This window comes from Buceros rhinoceros, unplaced genomic scaffold, assembly GCF_000710305.1.
Source record: "Buceros rhinoceros silvestris isolate BGI_N320 unplaced genomic scaffold, ASM71030v1 scaffold12493, whole genome shotgun sequence".
Taxonomy (NCBI): domain Eukaryota; kingdom Metazoa; phylum Chordata; class Aves; order Bucerotiformes; family Bucerotidae; genus Buceros; species Buceros rhinoceros.
In genome coordinates, this window is record NW_010405436.1 from 1 (window position 1) to 20,027 (window position 20,027).

Sequence of the window (20,027 nt, forward strand, 5' to 3'; positions counted from 1 at the left end):
GGGTCTGCTCCAGCGGCGTGCGTCCGTCTGACGGTGCTGCCGACCGGGAGCACAGAGCTGGGCGTGAGCACTGGCCGGATCTAAACTGTGTGTTATGAACGCGCTTCGTTGGTCTGCGACGTGGTGCATAAAAAATGTAAATGTGGGGGGACTGCAGCGAGGTATTGCCTGTTTTAAAGGATGGAGTGAAGCCATTGAATGCATGCCCTTACTGAAGGAATGCATGGCCCTGCTACTGCAATAATTGTAGAGAGAGCATGCTGACAGCAGTCATTAAAGAGCTGCCGCGGATTAAAGTTCCGTCTTGGAGGTGTCTTGCTTAGTGCGGATGTTTCACATCGCGTTAGCAAGTGTGTAAGCTCTCAGCAGGGTGGTAGCACAAGCTCAGTTGCCTCACTGGGAGGAATCTGCCCGTTCAGGGTTTGGATCCCCCTTTGTTATTATCAGATGTATTCTGAGCTGCATTTCACTTCTCTTGCATGTGTGTGAAATAGTTGACATTTTTAAACTATGCTATGTAATTCGTAGTACCATCAGTTCTGCTCAAATAAAAATATCTCAAAAATTAAGGTGTCATGTTTTAATATATATGTATAGATGTAGTTGTTAATCATGCTTGCAAAATAATTCATTGCTTGTTCTCAGATCCTGCCTGGTCGCAGGTAAAGGATAATTAAGAATGATGAGGTATAACGATAATAGCTTTTATGTCATGTTGGTTAAAATTACTGTTGAGAAACCAGCATGGATAATACTTATTACCTTGCACGTAATCACCAGTATCCTGACTGTCACTGAGCAGAGTTATAATGGAGGATATTTGTGCTGGCCTTATTCTCAACAAACCATTTCAGTCATAGGATGTTGGTGATTTTACCTATGTGATTGTGCAGAAGTTCTCTACTTCAAAGAAACTATTCTCCTTCTTCACGCCCAAAATTAGAGAAAGGGGATCCTTAAAGGATGGAAAAATACTTGTCAAGGTGCATTTATTCAGTGACCTTTTAACTATAACTAGTTTTGGTGCTAACCGTACTAGTTTTCCTAGTATAAATCACACACATCTTCATAAATTTTTTGTGAAAGGAAAATTAGAACAAGAATGTGACATGTAAGGGCTACTTCAACAGAGTCCTATTTCGATCATTTGAAGCTTTCAACTGGTCCATTTGCTTAAAAAGAAATTCTAATTTCTTCTTGAAACCTATGGTTCTATGATACCTAGCTTGAGCTAAAGTATATTTGGTTTGAAGTCTGAGCTTTTATTGTAGACCGTGATGTTTACTTTAGATGAACTGTCTGGCATCAGTAGATGAAACTGTCTCAACATGCACTGAGACACTGGAAGAGACGAACTTGTATGTGCTATCACTACGGTTGTTTCATCACTTTTAATGAAGTCTGAAATAAACCTTTTGAAGTTCAAATTGAAATAGGAACTTAAAAGTGTGTTCTACCTCTGTACACATACGTTACCTTAAGTCAGCCATCAGAAATGGCTGGGCAGTGTATTTGAGTGGGATTATGTGAAGAATACTCAAAGAGGGAGCTCTTTTGCTGCGTTTTGTTCCTTTGTTTGGTTTCTATTTTGTTCCCTGATATAAAATTACAAAGCACATTCTTAACTTGAAAATTTAAAAAACCATGTTTATGGTTTCTCATCTTGACACCACCTGGTAGCCTTTGTGGGGGGAGCTGTCATATTTGTTGTGCCAACTGTGTCTCTGAAAAGTTAAAAAATTTTCAAAATGACCAATTTGACAAATTTGTTTCTTGTTGTTGCAGCATGTCGGTGCTTTCACGCTCTGAAGTTGATAAAGAGGGACTGCCGTCCATCACTGCATATCACAAGATGTGCGTCTTCTGCTTCTGTGCCTCGCATAACCACACATTATACAATTCATCCTCGGGACAAAGACAAACGATGGGAAGGTGAGCTGAAAAAATGCATTCTTTAAAAGCTTTTTTATTATTATTGCTCGATTTAAAAGACACTGACCAGCAACAACCACTGTTGCTGGTTTTTCTTCTTTTAGCAGAAATTCTGTACTCTATTTAAATAGTGCTAATATGCTGAATTAAATTTTGTGGTTGCTCTCTCACAGTGGGTGTCTGTAGTGCTATAAAATGGGATCAAATTAAACTTGATCCTATTTATTTAAAGAAAATTTATAGGCAGCTTTTGCTTAAGTGACTATCACAGCAAGATTTAGTTCTGTCAGGCATGTATTTTGGGGGTTTTTTTCAGTTTTTCTTATCATGAGAGTGTGTGAGAAAATTAGATTAATATACATTTCTAGTCTCTACATTCAGCAACTTCAATGGCTTCAATTAAAAAAAAAAAAGACTAATTAATCAGTGTAAAATAGTCGTGTGTTCTGAACAAGGGTCTTTTTTCCTTCTCCATTACCTAGGGTTTCACTGAGTGGCTTTGTTACAGCAAGCCAACTGGGCTCTTAAGTTATACATCCTAAGATGAATCTTACTTAATGGTACATAGAGATTGAGTATGTATTTTTATGGTAATTTTTCTTACAACTTAAAAAGAGCTAATTTTACACTGGGATGCTAATCTCCTTTTGCACTCTTACAGGTACTAAAGTGGGGATTCTGTTGGTGATTTAGCCTCCTTTTGTGTGAAGTGATAGTTCTGGTATACCCAGTAGCCAACATCACAGAGGAAGGCTGGGGCAAATTGGAGATTGGTTTATGTTACTGCCTTTTTTTTCCTATTAAAGGGATAAACATGGAAAGATTTGCAGAGGAAGCTGATGTTGTCATTGTTGGAGCAGGCCCCGCGGGTCTTTCTGCAGCTATTCGACTCAAACAGTTAGCTGCTGAGCATGGCAAGGAGATACGTGTTTGTCTGGTGGAAAAGGCTTCTCAGATTGGTGCGCATACGCTGTCTGGTGCTTGTCTGGAGCCAAGGGCCTTAGAAGAACTCTTTCCAGACTGGAAGGAGCGGGGGGTATGTACAAGCATCTAACCACAGAAATTAATTGCTAGCTTGTATTGAACTCCGCATCTAACTGATTCTGGTATGACCTTGGTATCATCAGTACTTAGTGACGTTTTAAAGTATGTTCATCTGACAAAACAAAAACCCTCCTCCCTTCTTTTTAGTCTCTTTCCTCTAGTTAGACAATGCTGAAGTCTTATCTCAATGCAGATACGCTGTGGCCTTTGCTCTTTTATATAGCAGTGTCACCGCATCTGTGCAGTCTGCCCGGTGCATCCTGGGACGCACTACACCTACTGCGTTCGTGCAGAACCCAGCTCCTGCGCACAGGCAGCAAGATGGTTGATTCTTAGCAATGCCAGACTTGTTGCTTCTGTACAGTAGCTCTTCATAGTCTCAGGAAACGGCGCATAGTACACGGATTTTTGTGCAGACACAGTAGAGTAACAGAAGCATGAGGTGCTTTTAAGAGGGAGGATGGCAAGAAATGAGCTGCCATCTCTGCCTCAACAGCCATCTGACCTGCAGCCAGCTGCCTGCTGTCACCTAGCAGCTGCAAGAAGCAGTTATTTTGTCCTGTTGGGATAAATACGCAAGTTGAGCTGCCTTTTTTAGAAATGTCTAGAGTATCGATTTAGTACAAGCCTGTACAAGCTATAGAAGTGATTTGCAAGGTCCTGTTCCACTTTTTTTACCTCAGTAGTTGTGTTGATTCTTGCCTGATGACTGCCTCAAAGTACTTTATCTTCTCTCTTGAGATACCTTCCTAAAGAAGTGCTTTATTAAACCTTTACTTGACTGACAGTTCAACTCTTTGATTGTATTTGTTGTTGGTTTTGTTGGATTGGCTAGAAAAATATGACTTTCACTACTTTTTCTGTTTTCCTTTTTTTCATGTAGGCTCCACTTAATACTCCTGTGACTGAAGACAAGTTTGGAATTTTAACACAGAAATACAGAATTCCAGTGCCAATTCTTCCAGGTAAAGTTTGGTGAGGTGGTAGAGTCATTATTCTTCATGTCTTTTTCAACTTTTCTATGAATGAAACAATTTTGAGTCATGTAGTGCAGCAAGTGTACGTAGCACATAATAGCTTACAGTGATAGGGTCTGTGAGATGATGGCTGTGATAATGCATGACATTACTGTGAAGATAGTAGTTTCAGAAGGACATCTGATGTATGCGACTTCTATTGTTTTGCTTAGTGTTCTGTTTTGTGTGTGTGTGCCTTTTTTGCCTAGGCCTTCCGATGGTCAATCATGGAAATTACATAGTACGTCTGGGCCACTTTGTGAGTTGGCTAGGTGAACAAGCGGAAGCTTTGGGTGTTGAGTTGTATCCAGGCTACGCAGCAGCTGAGGTAACGATGACATCAGTGTGTATATGAAAAGTGGTTTTGGAACCCTCTTCACTCCACTCCCAGTTATTTGTACATTCACAACATTCCTTTTAACAGACATGTATTATAAAGACTGTGTTTCAGTGTCTAAATTCCTTGGCCCAGATCCAACAAAGTGCAAGTGGATCATACAGTGTGTTAATAAATACATAATCTTCAGGTGTGACCATTAAAGACATAGTGCTTAGAAGTTCTGTGTTAGAACTTTTTATGACTGGCTTAAAATGACAGATCATTAAAATAATTTGTTTGTTTGTTTAAATATTTCTAAAGGTTCTTTTTCATGAAGATGGCAGTGTGAAAGGGATAGCAACTAATGATGTAGGCATTCAAAAGGATGGAGCACCAAAAGTAAGTAGCTATCTTCCACATGACTAGGGATCTAATTATGGAAATCATGATGTATCATTCTGCTGCCATCAGTAGTCTTGCTGCAGCCTAAGAAAAAGTGTAAAATTTGGTACCTCTCTTTCCTCTCCGTATATTAAATGGATCGATTACCAGTGAAAGTTCTGGTGTCAGAACATTGTGAATTCTGAGATTAGTACAGAAAGCCTACAGAAACGAGGTTTGTTTGATGGTGACTTGAAGGAAATATTGTAAGGATAATTTGGCATACGTAAAATGAGGAAACAGGGGAAAGAATTTCGGGAACTCCTAGAAGAAAGGTGAGAAGTGAAATAGAAAGCTGTTGTCCAGCTGGTAATAGCAACATGTAAGAGAGTGTCCTTTTCACTGATTTGTTTTCTTTGATATTTACAACTGCAGTCGGATTTGTTGACAGTCTGTCTACCTTGTTTGGAGCAAGGTACACACTGAAGCTTTATACCTTTTTCCTGGTTGATCACATTTCTGTATCCAGAAGGTGACTCCCTGCCCTAAGTGTCGGACTTTGATTTTTAGAGGAATCCAGAACACGCAGTAGACATGTTGCTTCCCTGTGCAATACATAGGGAGAATTTGGCACCTCAGAGTAACTCGGAATAAATTTCACACAGGATTATTTGGCTACAGAAATTATGGGTGCAAGGGTTTTTCTTCAGATTTACTTTCATTTATAACGTTTCTTACTTGTTACATACAGTTTCAAAGCAGTATTTTCTTTCACATAAAAGTGTGGGCTATTTTTTCCCACCTAAGGCAGGGCATGAGAAGAAAAGACTCATGCTTGTTTTGAGAGGCTATAGCCAATGGAGGAGGAAGTGGTGGCTGGGAAAAGTTAATGCATTTGCCTGGTATAATATTGTCTGTCTCCTCCAGGGAACAGGCACGCTCTTATTTTCAGGTGTGCCAGTAGAAGGCACAAATAATGCATACAGCTTGCTGAGGTAATAAAGGTTTGTTGGGAGTGTGGTTCAGTTCAAAAATGGGAAGGAACTATCATTTTATTGGGGCTTTTTTAAGCATCCTCAAAACCTAGATTTTTTTTCTTTTTCCCATTTATTCTGGAAAAATGTATATTAACCTCTTTCAGGTTTATAATTAGTGTGCCACTACTGCAACTTTTTTACTCTTCAGTGATTTTTACCTGCCAGTCAGATCAGCTGATACTACCTGTAGTGCATAAAGATTCAGGTAAATAGACATAGTTTGTATAACCTTCAAGGCAAGAATATCTTCAATGTGTTTATACAGAGCCTAATCAAACAGACTGTGGTTAATGAATAGAGTTTCCCTTGCAGTCAGCACCAATCAAACAAAAAAGTCAGTGGTAAAAATGCATAGTAAAAAGTTGCACATCGATTCTTGTCTAGGTGCTGGAGAAGGATGTTAATTTGTGAAATACGATTCTGTCACATTACTGAAATATTTTAAATTCATGCATTTCTGATACTCACAATGTGGAGTTTTAGTTATTTGATTTATTTCATATTAATCTACTTCAAATTGGAATTGTATATATTGGAAAATTATATATTTGGAAATTGGAAAGTATGTATTTGTGATCTTTGGATCAGGTAGTAAGTCCCTGTAGTTCTCTTAGTGCTTTGTAAGATTAATCTTAACCTTCAGGTTGACGATCACAAATCACGGACTACACAAAAAATTTGGCAAAATCTTGTAATTCCTGTTTAAGGGTAATTCCTGACTAGAGGGAACATTTTCACTTGCTAGCCTTTTTCAGAGCTTTCCAACCAGTAAGTTACAAGCAGATTGCACCTGAGAGACAATTTAAACCCAAAGCAATAAGCTTTTCCAGGACCTATGCTGGCTTACCTTGAGATGATTTTATTGGGTGCTGCTGAATATGTTCATCCAAAACTGTTTTCATTATCTTTTTCAACATTTTTTCAACTTTCTGATTCAAATCAGACTATTTTCTGCTTAAAAAGTTGGGGTTTTCTCTTGTGTGATTATGTATGTTTAGAACCCTATATCCTATTGCAAATATAATCTAGTAATATTCTTGTCTAGAGCACTCATGTATGCAGGTGACATGCTCATACACAAGTGTGCCAGTTCCCTTTATGTTACTCTCAATCTTGTTGGAAGTTATGATAATTTTTTTTATATAATGATAATAAATGTCAGTTTAATTTTATGGTATGTTTTGACATACAAAATTTGTGTAATATTATAGTAACTTTATTCTGAGATAGTGGGTTCTTTTGGGGGCAGTGATGATGCGGTTTTTTCTGCTGTTTCTGTGTAGCTTCTGTGGTATGTGTGGGGGACACACAATGTTCTATTGTAATGTGACTTCATGAGTAAAAATTCAAGTGTAAAGTTACAGGTTGAAATTCTTTGTTCTTTCTGGGTTCCTTTACATGGTATAAATTGGCAGAAGTGATACAAGTATCCTCTGATCTGGAAAAATTCTCCGTTTGAGTAACATATGGTGATTCACTGTAGTGCTTCTTTACTGGAATCCCCTTAAAAGATTTGCCAGGAGTGCATCACGGTTATGCAGAAAAAAACAACTGGACTAGAGCCATAACTTCCAGTGGTTTGTAGATTCTGGGCAGTGCCGTGACGTAGAGTAAAATCACTTTATTGCCCTCCAGTTTCTTTCTGTGAGTTTGGTGTTGCACACAGCTAACTGCTGATGAAACGCTCTACTTTGCAGGCTACCTTTGAAAGAGGCTTGGAGCTCCATAGCAAAGTCACAGTCTTTGCTGAAGGTTGTCACGGACATCTAGCCAAACAGCTGTACAAAAAGTACAATCTAAGGGAGAAATGTCAACCCCAGAGCTATGGCATTGGACTGAAAGAGGTATCACCTGCATCATTTTAACAATTAAGGAAAATACTGTGAAGCTATAAGGTAGTTTCCATTTGCTTTCAAGCTAATTTGTGTAAGACATTAGAATAATAGCTTCCGAGTTACACTTACAGACTTCAGAATCTTTGCTATTCTGAAGCTGATCAGAGAAGATGCTTTCTGAATGCTATGACAGTTTCATTTCAGCTGCTTGTTTTATATCTATTTTATAACTAGATGTACTTCTGAATCTGCTCAGTAAACATCTTAATTTGATTTTAAATTATGTTCAGTTGAGAAATCTGTTTTCAGTGCTTTTACAAAACGAGAGGGATTCATGCTGCCTAATTTTAGGGGGGGGTTAGTACTTGAGGGAAAGAAAGGCTTTCTTTGGGTTTTCTGTGTATTAATGTGAGAGAGAGATGTATTATTTAAAATATCTTCAGAATTTGACTATACCATATTCTTTATTTACTACTTATAGCTGGAAGCATTTGCTTAGTATTTGTTAAATAATTGGCTTACACTTCGGTAGAGAATAGCTCTGAAAATGTGTAACATAGTTGTTGTCAAGGTTAGGGCTGGGCCAGCCCCTAGACAAATGACAGATGGTTTCTATTAACCATTCTCCCTTCCCAAAGGGGAAGAGAAAGGGAATAAGGGAGAGAGACTTATGGATTGGAAAAGAAAACTGAAACTGCTTTAATGAAAATAATAACAATACCAATACCAAACAATACAAAACTGATACCAAAACCAACCCTCCGATGGCAATTACGCCACCATCACCACTGATGCCATGGCCAGGCACTGCGAAGTCCCGGACTGACTCAGGAGCAGATGGGAACTGGATTCAGGAACTGGATTCAGGAATGCACAGATTGGGATTGAAGGCAGAACAGAGTCCTCCTCGAACACTGGCCATTGAGGAAGAGAACTTGACCCTTGAGTTGTGAAAAAGGAAAGAATAAAACTAGTCTTATAAGGCCGACACCGCATATGCGAGACAAGTAAAATCAGGGGTGCGAATAATGGCAGTTTATTTACAATGCAACCTTTACAAGTTCTTTTTTTGTTGGTGTTGATAAATGAACCGCAGGTTTAGCTATAGCTTATTTACCAGAGAAAATGTATAGGTCCGATACCAAAGAAGCTTACAACCTGTCTGTTGTAGCCGGTGCGAATAATGGCAGTTTATTTACAATGCAACCTTTACAAGTTCTTTTTTTGTTGGTGTTGATAAATGAACCGCAGGTTTAGCTATAGCTTATTTACCAGAAAGACAGCATAGGTCCGATACCGAAGAAGCTTACAACCTGTCTGTTGTAGCCCAGCTACTTGGTAAAATTAGCCTGTTAGTAGCACGAACAGTGCAATAGAAGTAAGTATAATCATGATTACAACACACACAAAACACACCCGAGGAGAGTAGTGTCACTCAGCATAGGCTGAGGTAGAGAATCTTAACCACAAGGTGTCCCCATTGGGGGGATGGAGAGAGGGAGCGAATTTGTCATTCTGTCCGTGGGTATGGTTCCGAGTCTTCCCCTGTCCCAATTTGGGGACTATATTGGGGCAATATTTATACCCAGTTTTTTTACAGTACCTCAGTGGTGTAGACGTGCGTGTGGGGATGACTGTAGAGGAGCTTATCGCTGATGTTAATGGCACAGAGTCCGTCAATTTACACCTGCCTGGGTGGAGGTAACAGCTCTTTTTGTCAGGGCGGAAAAACGGAAGAATGTGACTACCAGACCTCTGCCCAGCTTCACACTCCTCCAGGACATTCAGATAGCACTTAACACCAGATATGCATCTAGTGATAGTTGTAGTTGCCCAGCACCGAGTTTCATCGACAAAGAGCTTGCAGGCATCCAGCTGCAGGAGCTTATCGCTGATGTTAATGGCACAGAGTCCGTCAATTTACACCTGCCTGGGTGGAGGTAACAGCTCTTTTTGTCAGGGCGGAAAAACGGAAGAATGTGACTACCAGACCTCTGCCCAGCTTCACACTCCTCCAGGACATTCAGATAGCACTTAACACCAGATATGCATCTAGTGATAGTTGTAGTTGCCCAGCACCGAGTTTCATCGACAAAGAGCTTGCAGGCATCCAGCTGCATGGTGTATATGCCTAACATGACTTAGACTTTGTGCTTGTGACTGTCCTCTCCACACCCATGTGATCCCTCAGCTTTACACCGAATATGATGTATATGGAATGGAATTATGTGCTTGTCTTATATAACTGAGAGATTATTACTTTGCAATACAAGGTAATTTTTTCGTCATCTTCATTTCAGCTATGGACTATTGATGAAAAGAAATGGAAACCAGGAAGAGTAGAACACACTGTAGGCTGGCCTTTAGACAGACATACTTACGGAGGATCCTTTCTTTATCATTTAAATGAGGGTGAACCTTTAGTTGCGCTTGGATTTGTGGTGAGTGAAGTTGGTTTTCTCACGCTTGTTTGTTGTTGGTTTTGTGCAATTTCTTTTCTCTGTTTTAATGTGAAGATGAAAACACAAGAATAGCAACAGACCAAATTTAGTGCTTTCTTAATTGTAAATGTGCTTATGCCTGTATTAGTGAAGGTTAATTTGTCATATTAATCTGTCTTCAATAGTATTTTATTAAGAACAAAATCCAAAACATACAAATAATTTTGGTAAAGTCAAAACCAGATGATTGATCAAAACTCTGCTTGCAAAATTTTTGCAAGTTAGGAAATGTCTAAATCACATACACTCCATACAATTCCATTTCCTCATTCGTGTGTCAACCTTGGGTAAAACTCTACTTTGAAAAACTCTACTTTGAGAGAAGTGTATGAAGTGGTAGCACTGTGATTTCACAGGCAGCATCCCTTCCAATTCTGAGCTTTTCAGTTTGTTCTTACCATTCTTCACCCCCATTCACCCTCTTTAGCACTGTCTTTTTGAATTGGACAGGCAGCTTCTTCCTTCTTATTGTCTCTTTATCAGAAGCATTGAGATCATTCAAGACAGTCTTTTGTCATTCTGCCAGCCAGTGAGCAAGGAACAATGGTAGCAGAGGTTTTTCTAGGACCTACAGTCCTAAATGAAGCACGCACTATTTATACTGAGAATGTACTTTACACACAGATGTGTTAAATGTTGTAAGGACTTTTAGCAGCATGGGATTGAGGTAAGCTTTGGTCTCCTAGATTTCAGAAGGATTCGGCTGGGGGTGGGGTGAAAACTTTATATTTTTCTCTAACTGTTCTGTATGAAATATTAAAAAAAAAACCTTGTTAACTTTTCTCAGACATGCATACTTCCTGTGCAGATTTCCAATATTGGAATCAATAAGTACAGACAGCAGACATTGAAATTCTGTTTGCTTTCGGAAGGGTGGAGAGCTTTGATTCTTTCAGAGAATGGTGATCAGTAATGATCAGATAGGAGAAAATCATCTGTTGTGTGAACTTTTTTTTTGTCTTTGAAATTTACTCCAATATCAGTCTGAGCTGCTTCTCGTAGTAGGCTTATCTAGCATTTATTCTGAAAATGGTTCATTAAGAAAAGTAGCTGCAAGCACTGAGCTGCGAGAGAAATCAAGGTGCTGTTAGTTGCTGACTCATGTTTTATTTGTCTCAAATAAAGCTTACAGGAACGAGAAATAATCCCTTTCTAAAAAGAGAAAATTTGGCAAAATAAATCCTTTTACGTGTATATTCAAGAAGGGAAATGCAGAGTATATATTTGGGCAAATTCTGAAATGGGTAAGATAAGAATCCTGGGCATTCAGCCAATTGACAAAGTCTTTTTCCCCACATTTTCTGCTTTTATCATTTCTCCTCTGTGCTTTATTACAATGGTTCTCCTAACTGGAAGTGATAATTGTCTTCCCTAAACGATGTGAAGAACTGCTTAAAATATGTAAAGACAGTTGGAAGGTGGCTACAATGCAATTAAACATTTTCCATGCTCTAGGCTTCAAGCAGGGCGGAGAACAGTCTTGTAGCAGCCAATTCTCAGATTTGCTTCTTCTATACTGTTAATAGAATGGATTTTTGGCAGTAGTTTTTTTAAGTAGAAAGATCCCGAGGTTGATTTAGTATTAAATAGGTTAGAAGAGTTGGTGTGGTAATATGTGATTGTTTTCTTCTCCGACTTTTGTTGAAATTTCATTCTTTATTTTCACTGATGTTGCACTTTTTTTTTTTAGGTTGGTTTAGATTATCAAAATCCCTATTTGAATCCATTCAGGGAGTTTCAGAGGTGGAAGCACCATCCTAGTGTACAGCCTACTTTGGAGGGCGGAACAAGGATTGCCTATGGTGCCAGAGCATTAAATGAAGGTGGTTTACAGGTAAGTTTTTAAGTTTTTTATTTTGAGTTCTCCAGAGCCCAGTTTTTAGTGCTGTGGATTGGGGTTGCATGCTGTTGGGAAACAAGTGAACTATAATAAAGCTGAACAAAGCCAAAAGTTTTGCTGGACAGAAAAGCCTTCATGTCTTGCTGGGTACCAGCTAGGCTTAGGTTCTGTCATACTAAAAATCTTCTGACATTGTCGCTTTATTTTCTAAATGAAATATGAAATGGAGTTTATATTGCAATCAAATGCACTCAGCTGCAGAGAAGCTGCAGGTAATTCTTTTGTTCTGTGTGGAACCCTAGGGAAAGGAATGCAGCACCACTCATCTGTTGTTTTTATGGGGGTGGGGGAGGTGTATTTTCCAAATTACTTGTTTGTCTTAGAATAGGGAACTCCTTTCCAATGCTTGACCCATAAATCAGTGATGATGCTGAAATTGTTATGTAGCTTGGGAGATAAGAGTCTTCACCTCATCAAGTACAGCTTTGATTTTCTGCCTTCTTGGGAGATGGAATACCTCGTTCATTTTGTTCCCATAAGAAGTCCAATAGGTGAAGTTTTGAAAATATATTCATCAAGACTTAAGACTAGTTGAAAGGGTTGGAACAACTTGCAGGAGAAATAGTGTAGAGTTTTATGTTTAACAGCTAAACTTCTGCTAAACTGTGGCTTGTTGCAGTTTTTGCAATACAAGTAGAATTTCAGCAGCAGCGCACCTCTTGTCACAGTCTTGTGGAGTTAGGTTTTGACACCGGTGTGCATGTCTGGGTTTGTCATGTGGGTTCACGAAGCAGCTTCTTGATTACGCGCACGATAGGCGTTTAATCAATCTGCAGGTTGATTACCTTGTCCACTGAAGTGGAAGTATGTCACACCACGTTGTAAGACATCTGTGTTACTAGCTTATTTCAGAAACCATTGTTGGTCTATTATCAACACAGATAAGATACAAAATACCAAGATCTTTTAATCTAGACTTTTGTGTAAGAGGGGCTTCTCTTTTCACCCCCGCCCCGTGCACTGGTTTCTCTATCATAGGTAAATCATTATCGAATTTCTGGCTTTGACAAAGTAGCCAGGTTGTGATTTCAGATGCATTCTCCTTATTCTGCTTGAAACGTATGGCTGAAAGGACATGATATCTTTTAAGTCACTTACAGACATTGTTTGTGCTAGATTATACAGACAGTAGGACTATAGCGCCTCACCTAAAAAATCCACTGCTCAGGCCCGAAGGGTGCACTCATCGCTTGCAGTAGGCGTGGGAAAAGCCCTTCCCAGATCTTTGTTCGCGAAGCCAAGCCATGAGGATTATAGCTCTAGCGCATCTTTGCCTAATTTTTGGACGACTTCTTTGCTGGAATTGAAACATGTCAGTTCCTTTGCACTGTTCCTGATACAAAAGCATGATTTATTTTCTTTTTATTTCCTGTAGATAAAATTGTCTATCAATGATGTCACATTATTAATTTTTTTTTTAATCCTTGCTTTGAGCAAAAATAAGCTGTCTTGATGATTCACTTAGGAAGACTTTTAAGATTAGCTCTTCTTTTGCATGTGTTGCTTTGATTAATAACTGTAGCATTCTGACTCATTGGCATCACTGGAGACCAGGAATATTTTCTTATGTAAGTCGTCCTGTAGCTCCAGTTTTCATTTTGGTGACAGTATTGCACCAAATAGGTGTATAAAACCGTCAAGCTAAGCTTTTTTTGTGTATTATAGATAACCTTATGACCATGTTCTTTAGTCTTTAACATATATGATGCTAAGCTGATGTGTGAGAGGGAAAGTGAGCACGTACTTGGACACTTACCTGATTTTCTACCTTTTGGGATATGTGGAAGGATGGATTACATCTACATAGCTGGTGGGGTGGTTTTTTTTATTAAAATGCAAAATCAAGCACTTCAAAATTTCCCATGCAACTCTGTTTTATCTCCATTTTATGAAAAAGTTTGAAAATGTTTAACAATTTTGTGGAAAAAATAAAAAGTGTTGCTGTTGTTGAGAAAAGAACCTTGACACAGAAGACCCATGTGAGTGTCAAACATTACATTCACTCCACAGATTTTCAGCCCTGAGCTGAGTTAAGGGGAGGCGAATGGGGGGTTGCCTGTCTGCTGGTGGGGAGGACTCCGCAGGGAGCGGGTGTCTTCCCTTCTCGGCTCCTCCAAACCAGTCTTGTTTCGTATATTTGCTGCCAAGAGGGTGGTGGCTTCTCCCGGTGCTCAAGGTTGAAAGGATTTCACTCTGTATCTTTAAGGGCAGGGAGGGCTGGTGCTATGCTGGCATGATGCCTGCCTTCAACTGACTGTGAAAACAGGCACCGAGTGCCATTAATGAGAATTACTGACAGCTGCAGGATGTGTAACCTTTTGTGTTATATGACTAATCGTTAATCTTCCTTATACTTTGACAGCTTGTTGGTTACTACGTACCTATTAAGTGAAACAGTGGATGCCAAAGAAAAGCACTTGCTTGGTCACGCTTTTTTTTATGTAATTCAAAGTGTCAGTCAGAAAGTCTTTCTATGCTTGTGTCAATGCTGCATTATTGCAGCCTAATAGATACACCAGAATAACTGTTCAGTGAAAGGTCTTGTGAAAAGAGAGAACATACTACATACTTACTTATAAACACTGTTTTGTAGCTACACTTAGGACTTCTGGTCACTGAAAAGTGAGTTAAAAGTTGTACCTGTGTTTTCAGCCTAAATTACCTTTCCTATGAACCAAAACATGAAGTCTGTGATAAAACATACTGCCCAAAATGCAGGGGAAATGCTGTGTAATGCCTCTCTTTTTTTTGGTGCCTACTATAGGAATATTGAAAAGTAAGCAGCCCTGGGCGAACAGTAAACGGGTAACAACTGAACTAGCAGAAAAAACCAAACATTTGTTTCAGATTATCTTGAATTCCAAGGGATACTTTTTTTTTTTACATTTTTCGTTAAATGAAACTACTTGTTTGGGGTCAAATTACTTAGACTATTATAAAAAATTAGTTCTTTCAGGCAGCTTTAATAAAGGAGGATGCTAGGTTTACAAGCGCTGCTCAATACTAAAAACTTTGAGGAAGGCTGTGTTCATAAATCACGTTCAGCAGCTTCAGACCTAGGATTTGATCATAGCTTTCTGCTCTAAGTACTGCAGTCAAATCTGCATTTTGAAGCTGTTCCCTGTCTAAAATCTTAATTTCATTGGATGAGGGTGAGAATAACTATCTTGATAGCTGATGTATTCCTTAGTTTATACAGGTATTAAAGGTGTTAACATAGTATATTAATACTATAGAATTGATGTTTCTAAATCATCTGGCTGTCTTAGGTTTGTGAGTTGTCTGTACTCAGTGACATTGTGCTTCTTACAGAATGAGAGTAAGACAATGATTTTGCACCAAAAATGTATTTGTCAGCTGCTTCTAAAATCAGTGGGACCTGGGGAGGGCACTGTGCAGTTTCATAGAAAAGATGTGTGGAGAAACGCACTGAGCAACAGACTGTGAGATGAGGTGCATGCACCTGACTGTGTGGAACATGGGAACATAAATGTCTTTTTTTTTTTTTTTCAAGAATTCACTTAAACTTGAAGGAGGAAAACAGTATCGATGGGTGACATTGCCACAGTCTTGTTGCAGATAAAGCAACTGGAGAGAGAATACAAGGAAAATAGTGTTTTTGTCATTATTTTATACTCAGCCCCAGAACAATGTATTTGTATTCTTACTGTTTAGTATGCCAAAATTCCTTGATTAAGTGGAGTAACTCTGTATTTTTACATAGTATACATGTTCAAGAATTCACTTAAACTTGAAGGAGGAAAACAGTATCGATGGGTGACATTGCCACAGTCTTGTTGCAGATAAAGCAACTGGAGAGAGAATACAAGGAAAATAGTGTTTTTGTCATTATTTTATACTCAGCCCCAGAACAATGTATTTGTATTCTTACTGTTTAGTATGCCAAAATTCCTTGATTGAGTAACTCTGTATTTTTACATAGTATACATGCAAGTCTAAAAATATGAGGGACACTCAAGCCACATGCAGGTTACATTTCCAGAATGTCATTTTCATTTTAAAAAACAAGGACAAGCAAACAAATCACCTTTCTTTCTGTTTCCTTTTCAGTCAATACCCAAACTCACCTTCCCAGGTGGATTATTAATTGGTTGCAGTCCTGGACTCATGAATGTTCCGAAGATCAAAGGGACACATACTGCGATGAAAAGTGGCATGGTGGCTTCAGAAGCCATCTTTAGCCAATTAATCAATGAAAATCTCCAGTCAAAGACAGTAGGTAAGATCACCGCACTTGGATTTGTAATTACCTTGTGTTCAGTTAGACTCACCAGCAGCTTAGCAGTAGCTAAATGTGTCTGAAGGAATTAGCTGGAAACACAAGTAAATCATTAAATGAAAGTGATGGATTTAGAAGATATGTATCGTTTATTTACTGCTTATGCTGTCAAATTATTTAAGAAAGAAAATAAAGTTTTGCTTATTCTTAAGTATTGATCCTACTGCCAGAACAAAAATATGCCTCCAATGAGCATCTGAAAAGTAAGCTTACACTTCCTGTATAAGTAAACAGGAATAGTACGGATTTCATTCCTACAAATGTGGCTAAACATCAGTGCTCTATGATTCAAAAAGTGTTACTGAAAGACTGCAGAATTGGAAAGATTAAAAAATTATTAAAGGAACAGATTGATTAAAGCCAAATAGGATGAGGCTTTTCAAGTGTGCTCTTCACCATTAATTATTAGGATACTTTTTTCCTTCACTCCTTTGTCTTTAATTTTACAGTCTTCTAAATTTGAAACTACGTGCATTTCCTATTATATGTAATGCAAGCACCCTGGTCCTGACTGCATTGTAACGATTCATTTAAGCCTTGGTTGTTCCCTTAAATCTGTTAATAAAGACTGTACAGAGAGAGAACCCAATTAGAATTTCAGTCATTCTGGAGAGGGACACTACAGCCAGGTGCCACATGACTATTACTTTAGAAATCTCTTCTGTGTACTGGTGGTTTCAGTCCTAGTGAGCTCTCATTGAGCTGAAACACGTTGCCACTATATTGTCTGGTTTGTTCTTAGCTTCCTATTCTGAAATTCTTATTTTGCTGCCTTCATTGCTAACAATTGCCTTTATCCAGCAATTATTTTTTATTTCAAGGATAGCCTTTATGTACTGTAGGTACCTAACAAGTAATATACTGCCTTAGGACTTGATGTGCAAGAATATGAAGAGAACCTGAAAAAGTCCTGGGTCTGGAAAGAGCTGTATGCAGTTAGAAACATCCGACCATCCTGCCACAGCATACTTGGTGTGTATGGAGGAATGATTTACACAGGTATATTTTATTGGCTGCTCAGAGGAATGGAGCCGTGGACACTAAAACATCCAGGTAATTTCATTGTCTCCTGAAAGAAGATAATAAAAGCGTATGTCAGTCTTTTCTGGCCTTAGTTGAAGCTAGAGCACATCTGGTCAAGTAAGGAGGCCTTGAAGTTTAGGAAAGAAATTGATGATAATGCATTGGAACAGACTTTGTCATATTACCTAGCATATAGTGTAAATTAAAACATACTTAGCACAGGTTTTTGTGTCATGAAAAAGGCAACCTTTTATGAAATGCTTCATGATGACGGCAAGGGAAGTTAAAACAGCTTAATTAACTTGTTCTTGAATAACTGCAAATTACAGTAATGCTATACTGAAACTTACGTATTAAAAATATATTTAGGACCTTGTGTCATGAAAAAGGCAACCTTTTATGAAATGCTTCATGATGACGGCAAGGGAAGTTAAAACAGCTTAATTAACTTGTTCTTGAATAACTGCAAATTACAGTAATGCTATACTGAAACTTACGTATTAAAAATATATTTAGGACCAGATTTTGCTCAGTTAAAGCCAGCCAAAGACTGTACACCTATTGAATACCCAAAGCCTGATGGAAAAATCAGTTTTGATCTCCTGTCATCTGTGGCTTTAAGTGGTACAAACCATGAACATGACCAGCCTGCACATTTAACCCTCAAAGATGACAGCATCCCTGTGAGCAGGAATCTGGCTGTATTCGATGGACCCGAACAAAGATTTTGTCCAGCAGGTACGTAATAAAACTGTGTGTCTGAGCTGGTTTTGCAACATGAAAGACAAGTATTTCAGGAAGACTCCACCTGGCCTACTACCTACTTAAAGAATTCTATCCAAATCCTCCTCCTAGGGGAGGGTTCGAGTGCAGGTCTTAAAATGTACTGTTAACAGTACTTTCATGACAAAACAAGTAATTAGTACATGGGGAAGGAGGCAGTTGAATCACACTACTCATAGACTTCCCTCAATTATGCTTGCTGTTTAGTAGTAGAGCATACATGCTGGGGGAAACTGTTCAGTGAGGTGACAGCTCTCTTTTGGTCTTTGCAGGAGTCTATGAATATATTCCTCTGGAAACAGGAGAAGGATCAAGACTGCAGATAAACGCTCAGAACTGTGTCCACTGCAAAACATGCGATATTAAAGACCCAAGTCAGAACATTAACTGGGTAGTGCCTGAAGGTGGAGGAGGACCAGCTTATAATGGGATGTAAACTGAAGGCAAATTTATTCAGTGACTTCTGATCACCAACAAATGAGTTGGAGTATCTTATGCTGCAGTGTAATTAAAGTACAGCACTGATTTGAATGTTAAACAGCTTAAGACTAATATGCCATTCTGAATTTTAGGTATGACTGTTGCATTACATGGATGTCAGTGCCTTCTGGTCAAACTCTAGCCTTATTTAAATAGGACTTCTTTACAGGAGTTGTGTGGCAGGCAGGAGAAAGTTCTTCTCAGGACTGACAAAGGAACTTTAAATCTTGGATTTATTGCTGAAGTTCAGTGATAACTGGAGCCATATCCAGAATTGTGGGTATGGTGGGGGAATTTAGTACCTACCCTTAAAAAAGGTATTTTCTCTATATATCTGGAGTGATTTAACTGATGTAATCCTACCTTGCAGTACAGAAAATACATCAGTCTAGAAAATTGTCACTGCTTTTAAGTGTTACACAGTTAACATGAAATTTACAGTTAGGGGTTTTTTTTTCCTGGTAAGAGAGCCCACCTGCAATACAAACTGTGAAGTGGTTTAGAAAAGAAGTGTAATACTTGCACCTTCATTGTAAGTCTACCAGCATTAATTATTCCTTTCAAGAAATCAGGCCTGCTGTAATAAAAACTTTTAACAGAAACTGTTGAAATTGTCTTGGTGTGAAACCAAGCTTCTTAGGAGGCAAAACTGTCAAGCTGCAAAAACTCAACCACTACTGATTTACACATTAGAAACATACCTGAGTCACAAAACACAAGTTATTACATCTTAAAAAAAGAAAACCACTTTGTCTTTCAACTGTTTGTCTTTATTATTAGACTTTTGAATTGTAAACACTGAAAACTGCAGAGCAGGGCAAATGCAAGAAGCAGATCCATTTATCCTTTTGCATGAATTAGTGCATAGATTTAAAAGTTTAGAAAAAAAATCAGGCAAACATTTTAGCATAAGCTGCCTTCTCTTTCTCCTTCTGGGCTTTTATCTTCTGCTTGATTCTGAGCGTTTCCGTCTGGATAGCTGTGTAAAAAGGAAATCCATGATAGAGTTATAGCAATCTTTTTTACATTGGGTCTCCTAATACGTCAAGACCCGGTCACACTGCTGCAACTTACCCATGTTATTTCATCTATCAGGTCAGCTGCTAACAGCTAAAAAACCTTGTCCCTTACTTTGTTTCGCCTGATAAGGTAACCAGGTAGAGGAGGGTTTAGCAAGTATAATTTTGGTGCCAAGACAATTTATGAGCTAAAAATCTTACCCAATTAGACCAGAAAATTAAGAAAGTTAGTAAGACCTCTGTGACACAGGGCATGCTGTTGACCTACATAAGCAGGTTTCCCAGCTCAGTAGAAGCATCACTGCTGTATAAAAACAGGTTTTCCAGCTCAGTGGGCTCTGTGCTGAATACATCAGTGTTTAAGCTGTCAGAAGTCAGCATTTTAGGCATCACACTGGAATGATTTCCTACTAAATGCTGTCCTGGGGGCTTGCTTTTTTTTTTAGTTTCTTAGGGA

General features: G+C 38.6%; 2 protein-coding genes across 3 annotated transcripts in view; one reads left to right on the forward strand and one right to left on the reverse strand.

Annotated features, from left to right (window-relative positions):
• The first annotated feature begins 468 nt into the window (after window positions 1–468).
• On the forward strand, window positions 469–18,869 carry ETFDH (electron-transferring-flavoprotein dehydrogenase). 2 transcript variants are annotated; one of them, XM_010133729.1, is made up of 13 exons: window positions 469–477; window positions 1,821–1,932; window positions 2,739–2,968; window positions 3,860–3,941; window positions 4,202–4,320; window positions 4,633–4,710; window positions 7,427–7,573; window positions 9,865–10,005; window positions 11,756–11,899; window positions 16,037–16,205; window positions 17,136–17,318; window positions 17,805–18,026; window positions 18,344–18,869. In XM_010133729.1, exons 3-13 carry the CDS (start codon window positions 2,747–2,749, stop codon window positions 18,505–18,507), a joined length of 1,671 nt encoding a protein of 556 aa, XP_010132031.1. In that variant the 5' UTR covers window positions 469–477; window positions 1,821–1,932; window positions 2,739–2,746; the 3' UTR covers window positions 18,508–18,869. The 2 variants fall into 2 exon arrangements, with proteins under 2 accessions (XP_010132031.1, XP_010132030.1); XM_010133728.1 differs by lacking the exon at window positions 469–477 and having other exon boundaries at window positions 1,790–1,932.
• Window positions 18,870–19,304: 435 nt separating this feature from the next.
• Window positions 19,305–20,027, reverse strand: part of PPID (peptidylprolyl isomerase D) — a gene marked incomplete at its 5' end in the record, with an annotated part of 13,575 nt that continues 12,852 nt past the window's right edge. Inside the window, one exon of the mRNA XM_010133730.1 lies at window positions 19,305–19,530. Coding sequence (XP_010132032.1) covers window positions 19,442–19,530 — 89 coding nt within the window. The remainder of the gene's footprint in view (window positions 19,531–20,027) is intronic.